The sequence below is a fragment of the Lineus longissimus genome, chromosome 7 (genome assembly GCF_910592395.1).
Source record: "Lineus longissimus chromosome 7, tnLinLong1.2, whole genome shotgun sequence".
NCBI lineage: Eukaryota > Metazoa > Nemertea > Pilidiophora > Heteronemertea > Lineidae > Lineus > Lineus longissimus.
The window spans coordinates 20,976,359-20,993,998 of NC_088314.1; the positions used below are offsets into that span (position 1 = coordinate 20,976,359).

General features: G+C 42.2%; 1 protein-coding gene across 2 annotated transcripts; it reads right to left on the minus strand.

Moving 5' to 3' along the window:
* Window positions 1-1,466: 1,466 nt before the first annotated feature.
* Window positions 1,467-16,986, minus strand: LOC135490815 (uncharacterized). Of its 2 annotated transcripts, none has more exons than XM_064776337.1 (2): window positions 16,914-16,986; window positions 1,467-7,179 (listed from the first exon to the last, which is right to left on the minus strand). In XM_064776337.1, the coding sequence occupies exon 2, from the start codon at window positions 7,074-7,076 to the stop codon at window positions 5,265-5,267; it is 1,812 nt and encodes a 603-aa protein (XP_064632407.1). In that variant the 5' UTR covers window positions 7,077-7,179; window positions 16,914-16,986; the 3' UTR covers window positions 1,467-5,264. The 2 variants fall into 2 exon arrangements, with proteins under 2 accessions (XP_064632407.1, XP_064632406.1); XM_064776336.1 differs by lacking the exon at window positions 16,914-16,986 and adding an exon at window positions 7,811-7,999.
* Window positions 16,987-17,640: the final 654 nt, after the last annotated feature.

Consider the following 17,640-nt stretch of genomic DNA (forward strand, 5'->3'; position numbering starts at 1 on the left):
GACAACAAGTGCTCCTTCCAATTCACCTCACTACAGTGACTGTCTTAAAGTGACTGACAAACATCTTCTCATCGAGCATGTATTAGTTCATGGACACTGCACCAGGTGTCTCTACCAATAAAGGACGACTATGATACGCATCAACATGAACCACCTGCCACATAAATACCCGAGTTGTAAAAGCCCCTCTTTGATTAGCTTAGCTATAGTGTTAGCATCATTCAAAACGCAAAAAACCACAATAGATGTAAGTGTGGCCTCCATCGGATCAGGAATCTTCAACGACATCAGTATGGCTGTGAAAGTCAAACCTTGGTTCCTAACAAGGTCTGGAGGCCAGGATGATTATCATGGACTTTAAGGATTACAAGAACACTAATGTAACATATCACTCCCCAGGCCTCATAAGATGGACTTAGTATTTACCTCCACCATACTAATCTGTTTTCTACTAACCTACATGTACGAAATGACATACACCATCAAAATAACTATCAGTGCCACCTATGGGCAGCATCCAAATTTGCATAACCAAGATGATTGGACGAGAGTTTCACAGCAGTTTGTCATGGACAGAATGAAAAACAGAGAGAGATGTAGCCACTTTCTTAAGCATGATAAGCATGAAAACAAGATAAGCAAATTGTTCACCTCAGACCTCAAATCAAAAAACCCAAATCAAAATTTAATTTGAAATATTCTGAAGTCACATGACTTACTCTATCCCATGAGATTCTGTTTTACTTCATCAACTCATGATTGACATTGTTGATTTTTTCAATGGTTCCCTCATAACACAGAATCGTACCATGTTTGAAACATGTAGCACAAATGAGCACCTTAAGACAACAAAGTCACCAATGAACCAATGACACAAAGCTTTTCACACACAATGAAACCGCCGTATTTTCTGAAATAGATTCCTTTTTCATTGAGACACATTCAAACATAATGCAGAGTCTCATGTCAAAATCTCATTCTCAAATTTCCCCATTTTCACACAATACCTCAGCCCCTAAGCTTATTCTTAAAAATATCAAGGTTGAGGGATAAAAATGACCCTGGTTACATAATCTGCAAAGGGTCTTACCTCGTAATGTTGTGGCCTACTGTGCCAAAAGGACTGGATAGCCATAAGAAAGTAAGTATAACCTCGTACCCTAGCGATACACGCAATACTACAGATTGCATAGATGAGTTCTTTTCAGGGTCAGTTTTTGCAAACGGCGCCATCGATCAATAAGAATATTCTCACCTTGTGAACTGAAATGACTTCAAATGTGAAGCTTTTAACCATCCAACTTAGCCTGACGAAACCTCCCTATTTATAACACATGACCTTCACAGTTACACAGACAGTAAACATCAAGTTAAGTTGGACCCATGATTGTTTTGTAATGATCACTGAGTGCCCAGTCCCCACCCACCCAACCCACCCACATCCCCACCCAACCCACCCACATCCCCACCCAGGCCACCTTAGCCAAATATCTCCATATTTCAAAGCCAACGCGATGCTAGCCGTAGAATCCAGTCCACAGCGTTGTTCACCACGGGGACTATAAGACCATTTCCAGCGACACGTATCAACATCAGTTACTGATGGATGTCTTTAACAACTTTGGATGTGTCACTAATGCCATCACTGTGTGACACAATGTTCAACTGAGCAAACCAGACCTAAATTTTGTTTGCCCCATGGGTAGCCTACCTATCAATTCAAAGCTCCTTAGACAAAGAAGGACTTAGGCCACCATCTTACAGACCTTTGTGACCTTGAAAAGAAGGTTAAGGTCGAACAGAGCACATCTGGCCATATGGTTCCCCGTGGTGCATGGATCACCAAATCAGGGAGCTTACAATACAGCGTGTCCCAAAAACACACCACCAACATCTTGGCCAGTGTTTTTGTCTCAGACAAGCTATTGCAGCAAAACCCTTCATTCAACAATCACTGACTGTCACATTTTGGCTCTAGTGACAATGGCTTCGCATGTTGTAACATAAACCCCACCAGGGTTAAGGACCTTTTGGGTGGAAATGACATGGCAGTGACTTCTCAAGTCACTGCAACAGCTGAATGATTGTTGAAGCAAGGGTTTTGTTAGCCAAGGCTTCTGTTCCAGAAGAGTACAGGACCTGACAGAGGACACCTCATCATATCTAGTCCTGTACTCCTGAACATCGCCCTGAGGAAGACATTGTAATACTCATACACTCAAACTCACCCAAACTTGATAAAACTCACGAATATCTCGAGCCGCGAATGCCGCAACTTGCAACTGCATTCGATTGGAGACATTGCTGGGCATTTTTCACAAGGGTAGTTTCCTTCACATTTCCATCAAAACGTCCAAGTCCATCATGGCACGAGGCCGCAAGGACTTGACGTGATTTTGAGAAGAAACTTCAAAACTTGTTAACCCAACTCCTCGAGCATCACTCAGGTTTGAATACAGGTTTATAAATTTAGAATTTTACCATATTTGAGCAAACCAAGCTTGATCTGAATCATCCACGATTGTATTGTCCAGCAGTACATTGACCCTGACCTTGGGAAGGTCACACCACTTCCCAAGGTCACGCTTACTCTTCCCCCTACTCGGAGGTAAAGGGCAGGTGAGCCAAGGAAACTAACCGATGTTTATCATTATCTTAACCCCTGCTGTGCCACACTTAAACTGTGCAAAAAGATTTACAGTTGCTATCAAAAATCCCATTTTGTCAAACACAAAATATGTGTGTATATATATGAATTACAAACTGTTGAGGATGATGTTCACTTTCTTCTGTGATGTCAACACCCTCAGTTTTCAAACATTGCTATGAATTTGGGATATTTCACCACATAACAGTCTTAGCACAAAAAGGGTTAAAAGAACTTGCAAACAACTGGCTGTTTCCTATTTACATTGAGTTCCCGGGAACAAATTAAGAAAATCACCCAAAAATAAAATAATTGTTTCAAGGTTTAGGATTCCCGAACCTTACGTTTCCAAATCTGAGTAACAGCATGTAATGAAAGTTTGAAAATAAGAAACATTTGGTAGAATTGACTAGACTTTTCCCTCGGATGATTTTCGAGACCCGTTCCCGTCAGGACCATTGGGATGACAGTCTTGACATCTGCCTCCAGACAAACTGTGACATGACAGAACACAGATCTCGAGTGGTCTGACCGTCATATGAACTGGAGCTGACAAACACCTTTTAGTGAACATTCAAATCTTGTGAAAAGGTGTCAAGATTTTCCCAATGGTCCCAAGTCGATGAAATTGGTGCCTTACAAATGCAAGGCGAAAGCAGGCATGATGGAGAAACGCTTCATTCACAGAGCCAAGCGACGGCTGGTCTGGTTGCAGATTGACAACTGAAGACAAAGTACGGCTAATTACTCACATAAAAACTCCCATGACCTCGATCTTCCACCAATGCAACACGGCTTTGATACTGAGGAGTTTAAATACCTCAAGAAGAAGATGGTGAAAACAGTGTCTCCTCCACGATGCCCGCCCTCGTATAAACGTTGTGTCCTCCTCTAACACGTCTCACAACTTGTCTTGGACGCACAGACTTCTCAACTTTGGGTGGACACAACAAGAGTGCAATTTTTTATTTGGGGCTTTTGTCAAACGAGCACAAGGGACGTCTGCTCAGGTATTGATGAATCAGATGCCTTGTAAGCCCCATGGCACATACTTTCTGAGCTGAACAAGCATATTAGGCATTTTCTGATTGGTCAATCCTGACCAGACCCCCCCCCCCCCCCCCCCCAAATACCTGCTAAAGAAAAGTGGCGAATGAAAATGTTGGTCCAGCCAAGGATGATCAGCCCGCAGTCCAAACAAACACCACCAGTACAAGTTTGAGATGAACCTCACTCTCAAAATGTCTCCTATAGAAAGCAAAGCCATGCAAAATGACGGGTAGGCCCCACTCAGATCAGATAATCTCCAGCTCTACATGGAAAATGTTTTCAATTTTTTAAGATTCTGAAAAGGTACACCACAGCACTGATTCTAGTTTGGGTAGTGGAAATGATTTTCTCTCAAAACCAACAGCATCTCAGCTTGGATACTATCGTGATACTGCAGTGGGAAAACCTTTCATTTTTTATCATTTTTTTCGGTTCATATTTACCATTTTGACATAATTGGAGGGGGCGAATACAAAATCTGCTGAGACTATACCACTGCTTTCTATTCATGCAAGATAAAATAAACCATATTTTATAACATATCCTCGTCATTTCAAAGAACCATGCATTTCTTTGATAAGCTGTGTTTAAAGAAGACGTGCCTCTTTTCAAAATGTCTTACTTCGAAACGAGAGCTTCGCCTCAATGAACAAACATCTTTTTCAGATTGAATAATTGTACATCATATTTCATCATATAACTTATAAGATCAGTGCATGCATTTGTGGTTTCATTTCTACAGTGAAACACTGCATGATAAATTAGCATCATTTCATATGTTTATGTACATGGTTAGTTTTGAATAGAAGACCTTGTGACAACAACAGTAGATCTTTCAACACTGACTATCACTTGAAGAAGCCAAACTATAACAGTGTCATCTCTATCTTTGACTTCGATCTTTAAAAACTCAAAAACACTCCACAGCCTATTTCTAACCCCAGGCATTTTTATATTGTAATGAACAGCACCATCCAATCTCCAGACAGAGTTAGAAACCTACATACCTAAGCACCTACACTGTACTTTCACCAAAACTCCAGCACCCATAAGAATGACATATTCTGTTATTAGCTCCACAATACAGAATTCAAAAGGCTTTACGAAATCTCTTTTCAAAGAAGATTAGAGTGGGACAGATGGAGATCTCCCCCGAAAAACCAGCTCTCGTCGTCACAAGGTCAACTTAAAATGAGATTTTACACTTGTATACATTGGATTAACTTCCTCGTTCACTTGTTTACACACTTACACAGAATATATACGAAAAGACAGGACTCGTCTTGCTGTGGCCACCGTACCATATACCTCTTTAAGCGAAAAACAAAGCTTTGTCCTGTTTTCGAAAGTTCCAAGATGTAACATGGCAACTGTACCAGCTAACGTTACCATGGTTACCTAAAGACAATGCGTAATGATGCCATGCTGATAATAAGCTAACATGCTTATTGTTGAATTCAAAATGTGAAGGCCTGCAAAACTACAGAATCAGCTCGAAAGCTTGAAAACTGGTAGCACACCAGTGGTGCCCCCCAGCAGCCACTGAATGCACTAGCGACACCTATGATCACTGACTCTCACTGTCACCATCGCTGTTGGCCGCATCTTTATCCGGTTTCTCCTTGTCTTTACCGAAGCCCTCATGATACAGCTGAGTGGCCAACACCTCACCGGTTGAGATCGTCTGACAGCCGATATCACGGCACCGAGGTTCGTTGGTTTCCCCATTCTGGGCAGCATCCTTATGGTTAGTAAAGGACTTGTGCTTGATCGGGCTGACAACGTCACTCGGATCTGGAAGCTGGATGTAATCAGGAAGGGCCTTATGGACGTCTTCCATGGAAGATGCGTACATGAAGTAATTCTCCGGCACCATGCTGATTGACGGGCTGATCTCGGGAAGGTCAGACGTGGAGCGGATGCGTGAGTGATCGTTTGAGCGGTTGTTCCAAACTGGTACACTGCCCGTGCCAGAAGGTGTTGCATCATTAAACGGGTCATCCTTTAACTGTTTCATGATCTCCGCAGGATCAAAATCGTTCGGAAGCAGACGTGAGATTTCTTCCTCGATGCTTGTCGATGGTGACACAGGACCCGAGCTATAGCTGTCACCAAATGTGACAGTTCGGTCTGAATCAGAATGCACCTCTCCGTCACGCCAGATCTGTGTAGCTTTCCATTTCGCACGGCTATCTTTCGGTGCCAGAACTGCATTAAAGTTCAACATCTCACCAATCTGAAAATCACGTTGTAAATCCTCGCACTGCTGAGTATAGATTGAGCGGTCGAAAAATACATGTTCATGCTTGCCAAGGTCAATGATCCCCCAGAGTTTCGCGACGTGAAATATCTTGCCCCTACGGTTGGTCAGAGTCTGTGCGCTCTGACCTTGAGGGCGACTCCCCGTGATTATCACATGAAGTTTTGGTGTTTTTTTAATCCCAACGTATTCTTCCTCGTCGATCGTGAACATGTTCTGGTTCTTCATTAAGAACTCCTCTAGTTCTGTTTTTGTCCACCCGATGGTGTTCCTGACACTCTCTACGGCCTGACTGAAGTGACCTGTCAGGTTGTGCAGTTTGATCTTACCCTTCTTCTCAATGATGCTCTTGATGTACATGACGGCCTTGTATTCGTTTGCTGTCATGGTGATGGGACCCGGTTTGTTGGTGCTGGGCGTCGTTGGAGTAGCCAGAGGAGTCATGTTTGGCGTCTTTGGAAGTGGAGTAATCGGGTTGCTATGGGAACGCTGGGCAAACTTGAGATTCTTTGGTCGCACGGGTGGTTTACTGAAAGAGTCAGACTTTCTCAGGTGGTTAGTGTTGTAAGAGGCACTAGAAAAGCTGTCCCGAAGGCCGACTAACTCACCCTGCACTTCGAAAACGTGCGGGTGTTTGAGAAGAAACTTCTTAAACTCGTTCTGTGGACCAACAATGTTACGGACTTCGACTGGAGCTTGTGAAAGATGGCCGGCCAAGCTCTTGATCTGACACCACTTCTCGTCCTTCTTAGCGAGACGATTCTGGAAGAAGAGTACCGCCTCCGTCTCGAGAGAAAGGTCTGTCACTGTCCGCGACGGCGTCGTTGGTGTATTTGAATTCAGCGATGATGACGATGACGAATTAGAAAGAGCAGGTGCTGGTGCCGAACCGCTGTCGTTTAACGAGATGAGGTTGCCGTTCACTTGAAACAACGATGGATACTTCAGAAGGAATTTACGAAGTCCTGCCTCGTTTCCCCCGGCAGCTGTGCGCATCTCCGGCGAGAATGTTCGACTGCCGAACCTTCCCGCCATCTGGCTGATCGAAAGTGGTCCGTTGCTGTTCATGAGGACCTCGAGAAAGTACAACATCGCTTTGTGTCCGGGATCTTCTGCCATGTCGGTTTCGGTTTTGTTATCGTCTGCCTCTTCTTCTTCTCGATGCTGCGGTTGCTGTTGGTTACGGGGGGTGAAAATCTTGCTGAGAAAGTTTAGTTCAGGCCTGCAAAGATAGAGGGAGAAACTTTAGAATGATGCAAGCAATCTGACATGAGACAGGCCTCTTGCTGAAAATAATGAAAATGTTAAATTCATCATCTGAAAAATAACACTTTTTTTTATCTAGTATTTCATTGCCGTCAACCATTTGTGACATTCACTAAGAAAGGGGTTGTCCATAAAACAAGAGTGTGACCCCCTTCCCTCTACCCAGGTACTAATTAGTTCTTCACGCAAAGTGTCTATTAGCCAGTGGGTCTCCCTACAAGAGTCAGGCCTACAGGCAGAGGAGAACATTTTTCCCCCCAGATTAGCCTCTACCCACACCCTCAGCAGGCAACCTTTATAATTGGCTTTGAGCCAATCACCAGGGAGGCAGCCAGCAAATGTAAATTGCAAGCAGCAAAAAAATTGGGAAAATTTCAAGAATTTTCCAACCATGGAGCTAGCCTTAGATACATTTCAACAGGATCGCACCTAACCAATTTAGAAAATGAATTACCCACGAGGCTAGGCAGAGGTGTTTGGGAAAGTTGGCACGAGGAAGCCTACGAACCACAGACAACAGATGTTGAGTAGAACGTTAAGCACTGCGTAGTTACGGCAGACATCTTGAGTCTCCATCGAGAACATACCTGGGGGTAGATGCCATCATGGTGCCTCTGATGGATGTTGTCCAGTCCCGAATCAAGAAATACCTTGTCAACTCACTACACTACAAAAATATCACAATATCGAAGTGATTTAACAAGGAAAACTACGAAAACCAGAGATCGGATGTAAAGAAATGGGATGTGTATCCCATGATTCTCCCTCTGGATGTGTTCCAGCCAGATTCTTAGCATAGTTAGACTGCTAACACTATGCTATCAACCGTAGAAATATACAAGTTCTTCAGGATGTTAGCCTAGTACCTGCAGGGAGGGGGTCATCTCAAACTTCATGAAAACACCATCTCCCTTCCAGAATATCTTTGAGCCATCCTCCTCTCACATGACCAGTACTAGAACAATGCCCCTCGGCCATGCCAGCTGGCAGAGGTTGATGGGCAATCATTTGATGACACTGTTCCATCCCTGCTTGCACAGGCCTCCTTGGATTAGAGTTGGCCTTTCATAATATAGACCTTTTCCTCCTCTAGTCCCATGAAACCTCAAGACTCAGTTATAAAGATTGAAACTTCTACATTTTGAGTTTAAAGCGAAATGCTTTTTTGTCCTGACAGGGTTGAGATGGTCCCACAACTCTAAAGAGTTGATGTTCAACACCTGAAGCTTAGCCTGAAGTCAGCATCACATTTCACCACAGGGCCTACTCAAGTCAGTTTACTATGGATTGGGGTCCAGGAAGTAACCTTCTCAGGTGATTCCAGCCCATCCTTACCGGGATTACCCATGTATATCTCTATACACTGGGCCAGGATTAACATCCTCAGGTTGTGATTACATCTAGTTAGCCTAGGAAAGATGATGCCAAGAGGGTTCGAGGGTTACAATTATACCCAGAGGCGAATCTGATGCCATGGTCAGTGATTCAACGAGGTGAATCTGATGCCATGGTCAGTGATTCAACGAGGTGAATTTGATGCCATGGTCAGTGATTCAACGAGGTGAATCTGATGCCATGGTCAGTGATTCAACGAGGTGAATTTGATGCCATGGTCAGTGATTCAACGAGGTGAATCTGATGCCATGGTCAGTGATTCAACGAGGTGAATCTGATGCCATGGTCAGTGATTCAACATACTGGCAATAGTTTCTTTTCGACTTGACAGAATTCTTGTGACATTTGAAACAGTTACAGAATATTAGAAGGTGAAGTCAGACCTATTTATCATGGAACTGAGACATAGCCATAACAAGACCTATTTGTAAAGGGTTAAATCACTTTGAAAAGAACAATATTATTGGTTAGTTATTATTATTACACCTGATTATTTGTGCGGCGCTTGAATTTATATCGATAAGAATGTGGCTCTCAAAGCTTGTTGATTCCGAGAAATACAACAACGGAATATTCAGGTGGTTGATCAAATGAATCATAAAAATACAGTGAAATTCAGACCAAACATCAGGGAAACTCTATGCCAGCCTCCTTGAGGGCTGATTGAGAGGCCTCGGCAGACCCATTAACCCTTTGAGGACTCACTCACGTCATGAGGCAAACTTGGCCTTCAATCAAGCAATGATAGCAAGCTCTTGACCACTTGTGAATCTACAGCACAAACATGCATGTACATGAGGGCATTCAATAGGCTTGTTCTGTAGGCTTAACTGAAATCTGTACCTTTTTGTGTTCAGCCAAGTGAAATAATATTTGTCTTTTTCAGACTGCCTGGCGATATTAAAGGTACATGTTGGTCTATGCGAATAAATGTTTTAGCGGGCCAAGGGTTAATGTTGACATTGTGAATCGATGAATTCAAGCTTGGAGTGGACCAGCGGAGATAAGTAGAGGGATTGATTGAGGATCGACAGAAACAACAATGAGGCTCATTGATTGCAAGAATTCATTGAGTCCTCCACCATGTCCAGAGATAGGGACAGGACCAAGGTCAGTACTCAGTAAAATCATGAATGAGAGGAAGCCAATCTTGCTAATGTTGTTTTTTGGTGCCGTAGGCAGGAGAATAGTTTTCTACTCCATGTTGGACGATTATGATTTCTCTTCAAGGCATGCAAGGTGCATGTTGGAGAGAGAGACAGGAGTGTGCTGTCTGGTGTTTTTATAAACCCAGTAAACTAATGCCGGATTCCAGATTCTGATGTCATGTCTCTTGAAGTGGTCCCTGCACCAGGGATAGTCCTACATGTATATTCCTGTCAATGGAGGTCCAAATGCTCACTACAAACATCAAGACTACCGGAAAGTTACGCTTTGGCACACATGGATATTGAAAGCTGAATTATGAATGAGAACTTTACACAAGGCCATCAACTTAATTGGCTTGCGAGAGAAATTGGTCATTCTAGACAATTACTGTCAAGTAACTCATTCCAAGAGCACACATTTCATGATAATTGAATGATATTCAATGTACTATTACTAATACTTCACAGAGAATCCATTGTCATAACACCATTGAAATGGGATTGAAAATGACAACAATCACACACAGTGTTCTTTGGAAGGGTAGGCCATACAGTGAGAGCTCGTGTGGCCTTGGAACCATCACAATATGGTGACAAATCCTGTCACCAGCAAGACACATCTTTTTTTGGTTATCGTTAATCGTAGATGGTTCACACCATGAATTAACTAGAAATAGGATGAAAACAACACAACTCTATCCTGAATTGCACAACCAAAAAGACGCACCTTTCCGAGAGAGATCCAGTTGAAAGTTTGACAAAACGGAGAGGTCTTCCACTCCCACTGGCCTTCCATTCAACTGTTGGCCCTCAACTACAACAAATAGGCCTTCATACACTTCCGGGACATTTCACAGCAGTCACAAACAGGCTTTAAGTGTCGTGTTAATTCATGGTTGGTATTCAAGGGTTTTAAACTGGGCTTCGTTAGAAAATATGCCACGAATGTAATTGAGTTATTTTTGGAAATAACGAGGCAAGAACAGCTTACTTGGTGTACATAGCCCAGTACATGCTGTCATACAATTAAACCCTGCTTTGTTTTCTCTTAGATTCGGTTTCTAGAAAAGTACATGAACACTTTCTAAGAAGACAATCAGCCCTGGGACAAAGAAGATGATTCAAGGTGACTGTCCTTATGAGACTTCCCTGACTCTCCAACATGTTTAGCTCACACTGTACCAGTTGAGAGCCAAAATAAACCTAAGTGTAAGTGCAAGAGTGCAGCTACGGGGTCTTTGGTTTACTGCTGGTTTAATGTCAGCCTGAACTGAACCTCCATAACCTCCTCTCTTTAGTGTAAGGAAGTCTGAGGAGATGTATTGGACAGGTTGAATCTAAAAGTTGAGGTTCAAGATGGGTTACTGCAGGACAAATACAGCTTCCTCCCACTGGTGTGATAAAGGCTTGAGCAAAGGTCTTCAATTTTTCTGTAATCTCAAGCTATATACCTCTGTCAGAAGTAATGTTGTTAAAAGCAAGATTGATCACGTGGGAATACATGAAGCAAGCCTTCCCACAAGTCAGCAAGGCCTAGGATTACTGAGGGATTGGCCTACAATCATTCAGCAAAAGGAAAGCCTATGTTTTGCAAAGGGACAAATTAAACTTTAAATAGGCCTAGTGCTGACGCATCATTCTCCACCAAGAAACAAGGACTTAGAGTTTAGACGACTGCACTAACAATAGGAGGAAATAATACAACTTTAATTTTGTGAGTGGTATATATCAGGCTCAGAACAACACCTATTCTGAGGGATCAGATACAAACTGCCATTAAACATGTTTGTACCAGTACAATCTCGGTCAGAAGTTATTAACCACCTGATATTTGTAAATTACTCCGTTATTCCCCAATATTTTTTCACCAATTTCTGATGCATGGTAGTTAGGTCATTTGTCCATCATTTGGCAAAATGATTTTTCTGATCAATGGGCGGACTTCGGTTTTGTCGTTGTTCAAAGATTACCGGTCCAATTGAGATTTTCTTAAACTCTGCAATTCCTGAAAATTTTCACCTGTAACATCTTCTTGTTACTGCATAGATGGATATTACCATCAAACATTTTCAAAATATTTGATTTTTTAACGTGAAAATGGCAACTTTGTTGGGATTTTGGCACTCTGTTTCTGTGTCCAGTGAACAGCACTCCGAGATGACCCCCTTTCTATAGTTTGGTTTAGTGGTTTTCCTAGACTTCATCAGTTTCATAATTGACATCCTGATTGAATGGTTGAAACTGACCTGCATTCATCCTTTAGGAAGAACATGGCATGGGGTTGTAAGATCGCCTATTATATTAGGCCTTGGCCATTGAAAATACTCTCAGTATCTCCTGAATAGCCAGGATGAACCTGGAAAGCACCCAAGTTTTGATCTGTTCAGTCTGCTGTCAACACATGTTTTGATATGCCGAGGACACATGGCTCAAGAGAACTTTCTGAGTATCAGAAAGGTCAGTTGATGTCATTGAAAGCTGCAGGGAGGAGTAATCGAAATGTGGCAAGGGAAATTGGTTGTTCTCATGCAACAGTGCAATTTTGGTGGACCCGCTTCCACAATGAAGGAAATCTTCATCGCCGAGAAAGACCAGGTGCCCCAAAATGCACCACTGAACGAGAGGATAGACAGCTTGTTAGGCAATCGAGGATGCATCCGTTCAAAAATGTGAAATCCTTAAGAAATGATGTGGGTTTGAGGGCCAGCCTTTCAACTGTTAAGCGGCGCCTCAGAGTGGCAGGACTAAACGGTTGCATTGCAGCACAGAAGGACAAACTAACTGATGCCCACAAGTTGAGCAGATACAACTTTGCAGTGGCTCATCAAGACTGGACACTTGAACATTGGCGTCAAGTTGCATTCACTGATGAGAAGACTTTTGTCGTTGGAGATAATGGTCAAGTTTTCGTTCGCAGGCCAAAAGGCCAACGCTTTCATTCAGAATACATCAAAATTGTTCAAAGAAGTGGTAGATTCAGCGTGCCTGTCTGGGCATGGATGAATTCACGTGGAGACGGACAGATAGTGCGTATAAATGGGAGGTTTAACCAGAATCAGTATCTGCAAGTTCTTGCAGATCAGATGGACAACATTCATCATGCTTTTCCTGACAGACTTATTTATCAACAGGATAAAAGTCCAATACACACAGCTAGGCGTGTTGGACAGTGGCTTCGTGACCGGGAAATTGAAGTTTTGGACTGGCCTTCTAAAGGGGCTGACATGTCGCCAATTGAAAATGTTTGGTCAAAGGTTCAGAGAGATGTGGACTTTACAAATGTTACTAATCAGGATGAACTGTGGCTTGCTGTCGAGGAAAGTTGGAATCGTCTTCGTGAGGACCACGAGTATTGGGAGGGATTGGTTGTGTCACTTCCTGATAGAATGAGGGCTGTTATAGAATCTAGGGGTGACTGGACTAGGTTTTGAATAAACTGTTGTTGTATGGTGATAGTAAAGGTGGGGTAGAGACTAAGCACAGTAAAAAAACCCACTATAGTCTGGTTCAATCTAGAGGTGAACCATTGGAATGCCAGTGTGGAACAGTCAATTTTGACCACAAGATTTTATTTGCGTGTTACCCTTATGAAATGAACTTCTGGCTGAGAATAGTCCATGGGCCAATGTTTATTATTGAGCAAGTTCATCCGATTCATTATGCCATAACATGTAACCTTAATTATGTCATTATTGCCACACTCTAACCACAAACTACATTTCCAATGGTCCACCTCTAGGTTGAACCAGACTATAAACATCTTTAAAAAAGCCCGTGTAGATTTCCCAAGTTTAGGCCATGAATTACACTGAAAATAAATGCCAAGTTACAAAATAATTTCTCTCCATTTTCCTTTGACAATAGCAGTTGTTATTCAATAAGACCATAATCTGATCAGCTTCTATTCAAGATGATCAATGAATGCAAAATAACCCATAAAAGGCCTCATTGGACCTTTGTTAATAGGGAAGTGGTGAAGCTTGAGGGGTCATCTCGGAGTGCTGTTCACTGAACACAGAAACAGAGTGCCAAAATCCCAACAAAGTTGCCATTTTCACGTTAAAAAATCAAATATTTTGAAAATGTTTGATGGTAATATCCATCTATGCAGTAACAAGAAGATGTTACAGGTGAAAATTTTCAGGAATTGCAGAGTTTAAGAAAATCTCAATTGGACCGGTAATCTTTGAACAACGACAAAACCGAAGTCCGCCCATTGATCAGAAAAATCATTTTGCCAAATGATGGACAAATGACCTAACTACCATGCATCAGAAATTGGTGAAAAAATATTGGGGAATAACGGAGTAATTTACAAATATCAGGTGGTTAATAACTTCTGACCGAGATTGTACATGTTCAAACCAGAACTCATACTCCAATCCACAGAAGAATCAAGTAGAGACTCAAGGCTGAAAAACAGACTCGCAGCAAGCTTTTCGATCACACGCCACAGGGGACACCTCTGTTGGCCTCTGTCAGTCTATTGACACATGTCTAACTTGCAAACAAGATGAGACAGGACAATTTTGTTTGATGTTACAATACACACATCCCACTTCCTCAACTCCTATCTGATTTTTACCTTGCCGTGACTGATGGAATAAAACTCTCAAACCGTAAGCTTTCCCCAAAACCAGTGACCAGGTAGTCACTATCGATGATATTCAACATGTAATTGAGGCTTTAGAGATAATAATCTGTCCGAAGAAACAAAAGGAAATTGAACTGCTGACATTACTCACATTTTACAAGTCTTTCCATCAGGAAGGACCAGGTATATCACCTGACCCTGGTCTGGGCTGGTCACTTCGTCAGTAGTACTCATTTTCTATCATTGATGCTCGAAAACAAATTGCTCATCTGAGCGGAGCGAACATTGTTCCAACTAGACGCTGAGTCAAAGATCGCTACGAATAGGTACGGACTGCTGAGTAAAGTGCGATAGTGATGCTGTGAACACCTTAGGAGTTAGAGCTAATTCAGAAAGAGAAAGTCACTAACTGCAGGAATCGTGAAGAATGTTTATCTTCAGCCGAGTTACAGAGAGTGCTCATTAGGCCTACTATACTCATATTGTCTGTGTCATCCGCGGCAAAGAACTTTCCCTTCAACAAGTGGAAAACTGATTTGCTATTTGCTCTAGATTTTGGTGCTGGACTGGTTGCTGCCGTATTGTAACAGATAATCTTTATTCAACTGCACCAATGGCATGACAGAGTGACTCATTGACAATCTAAACAGAGCATTGTTGATAGAAGTCAAACCAGATCTGATGAACTTCCTTTACATATTGGATACAGAAAAAAGAACAAATCTATTGCTATAGCCTTGAATGATACCTGTCATTAAGTATTAAGTGTGGACCAGGCTACATGAATAGGGCCGAACACAAGGCCGAACACATCAAGTGACAAACACGTTCTTTTATACCTGTTGCTGGTCTGTCAGGGAAAATAAGCCACATCTTCTGCTGATGCTGCATGTCAACAAAGAAGCAACGAGAGATGAACTGGCTGCACATGCTTGATGGAATAAGTGAGAAGTTTACTGGAGCTGTAACATTTCAAAACAACAAAACAATTTCAAAATGATTTGGAATGCTAACAAAAGACGACTTTTTAAAAGCTAGAAAACAATGCATGAAGTCATCTACATGAGGAAGAAAAACCACTGGCTGAACAACTTTCTGTACGATCTCATTACAATAATGAAGAGTGGCCAGCCAAGTCCTGTCATGTGGTGCATGTCATGCACAACATCTGCCACACTAGTGATGTCACTTTTTTACATTTCATCAATAACCAGGCATACAAGGTCTGCTACTGCTACAGTATACAATGTACTTTCAATCCAACTGAACATACATTGTATAAGTGCTGCCATCTACCAAGTTGACACCTGTATCAACAGGCCTAATCCCAGACCTACAATGAAGGACTAGGCACTTTAAGGCAGGGTGAATAATACATACACAAGATGACATAGGGACAAGGAGCAAGGCAATAATCATCTTTTCTCCTCCCCACCCAGGAGCAAATGGGTACCTACATGTAGCTGACAAAATTGGAAGGTTAGTCCTGAGTGTTGCATTATAAACTGCAATACTCTCAGTCAAAGTGCAGCTTGAATAATAAATATGTGCAAGCTAATTAAAATGTAGCAGGGGGAAATGAAATAATGTTTTAAGAGCTTTTAGTGACTGAAACCAGTTGGATTAATCGCTATTGTTAATGATGTTACATAGACTGTCCTCCCTTTCAGTGTAATAGACTAATTCGAAGAAGACGAATCAGAGCCAAAACAAATCAAATGCGCACACTCAGAACACGTCAGAAGGTCTAAGCCGACTTGGGACACTGCCTAGAGACACGACGATCCTTTGTTCAAGGTAAAACGCATGACTGGTCAGCGCCAAACAAACTTCTTCCAATTCGTCTATAGAATCATGTTGCTCAGTGCACTTCAATATCACCTTATGATTAAATGCAACTCGGTGCCATGATGATGATGACACAATATCAACCATCAAATCAGATGTTCAAATGTAGTAATGCCTACAATGTTCTTTAATTAATAGAATAAAATTGTAGGCCGAGTCTTCGTCGACTTCGACTTGAGAACAAAAAATATTATTAAACTAACACTAACTTCTTAAAATCACTATTCAATTGGGCCTAGATTCACAACAAAACTAAGTTCAATCATCAATGACATCACTACTATCTATGTAATGCATGTAGATGTAATGTATATCACCAGCCTGGCCAGGCATCTAGCTCACAATCAGGCTGGGTAGTAGGTTTCTCCACATAGGCTCATACTAGGCCTAAAACGTCTAAATTCACTCAAAATACTTCAGAAAAATATAGGTCGACTAGTTAACAGTGGAATGAGTCATCCACACCTGGCTTCTGTGCCATCTAGTCGACTATACATCATGTACATAACATGCATAGAACACACTCACACTGTACATTTGCATCTAGATTTCGAGATGATAATGAACTTTTTTCTCATCAGCACTTTTTGAACAGGAAAGACAAGGTTTCTGATGGCGGCAAATACGTAATGTTTGGTATCATTCTCTCCGTAAAAGTATGGAAATTCAGAAAATATCTCTGACATCAAATTCCGCGGTACGTACCTTCACTAAACAACGAATTTATTCACGAAGAAGAGCATGGCAATCTATCACAACTCAAAAGCTGCCATCTTGGAATGCGATTGTCATTTGTTTCCCAGAATCCTGCATTATCATCGGGTGCATGTATATTGGACATTTGGCCCGGCGCCCGGGAGATTGATTTTCGAGATGCGGTTGTTTCGCTCCCTGCCATTTTCGCCCCCAATCGTTTTGCTCCAAGTCGAAGTCGTTTCGCTCCCGGGGCCTTTTGGTGGGGTTTGGGTGGAACTACACAGTGTAGAGGACGGCGTCAAGGGCAGCGTCAAATAGGCCACGGGCAACCGACACGAGGTAGTCTTTCAGTTCCTGCTGAGGCCTTATCATACATCGGTATCCAGTGAAAACGGCCCCATGCCAATACGTCCTCGCTTTCAAGGTACCAAAACGTCCTCGTGTCAAAAACGTCCTCGCTTTCACTTAAAGGTGGCTTGGCATTGGGGGCTTGGGCTTTGCCTGGGCTAATCGCCATAAGCTCCAAATCGAGATGGGCAGGTATAGGAAACAAAAGCCCGAATAGAGATTATGTTTGCTCTGTGGAACTGGAAGTGATGTAGAGGGTATTTATTACACTAAAATACCCTCTAGGGGTCAATGGTAATATACAATAATTTCAAGCAAATATACAGTACAAAATAAGATAAAGTAGAATAAAAAGTAGGTATTACATGTGAAATAGAAAGCTATACAA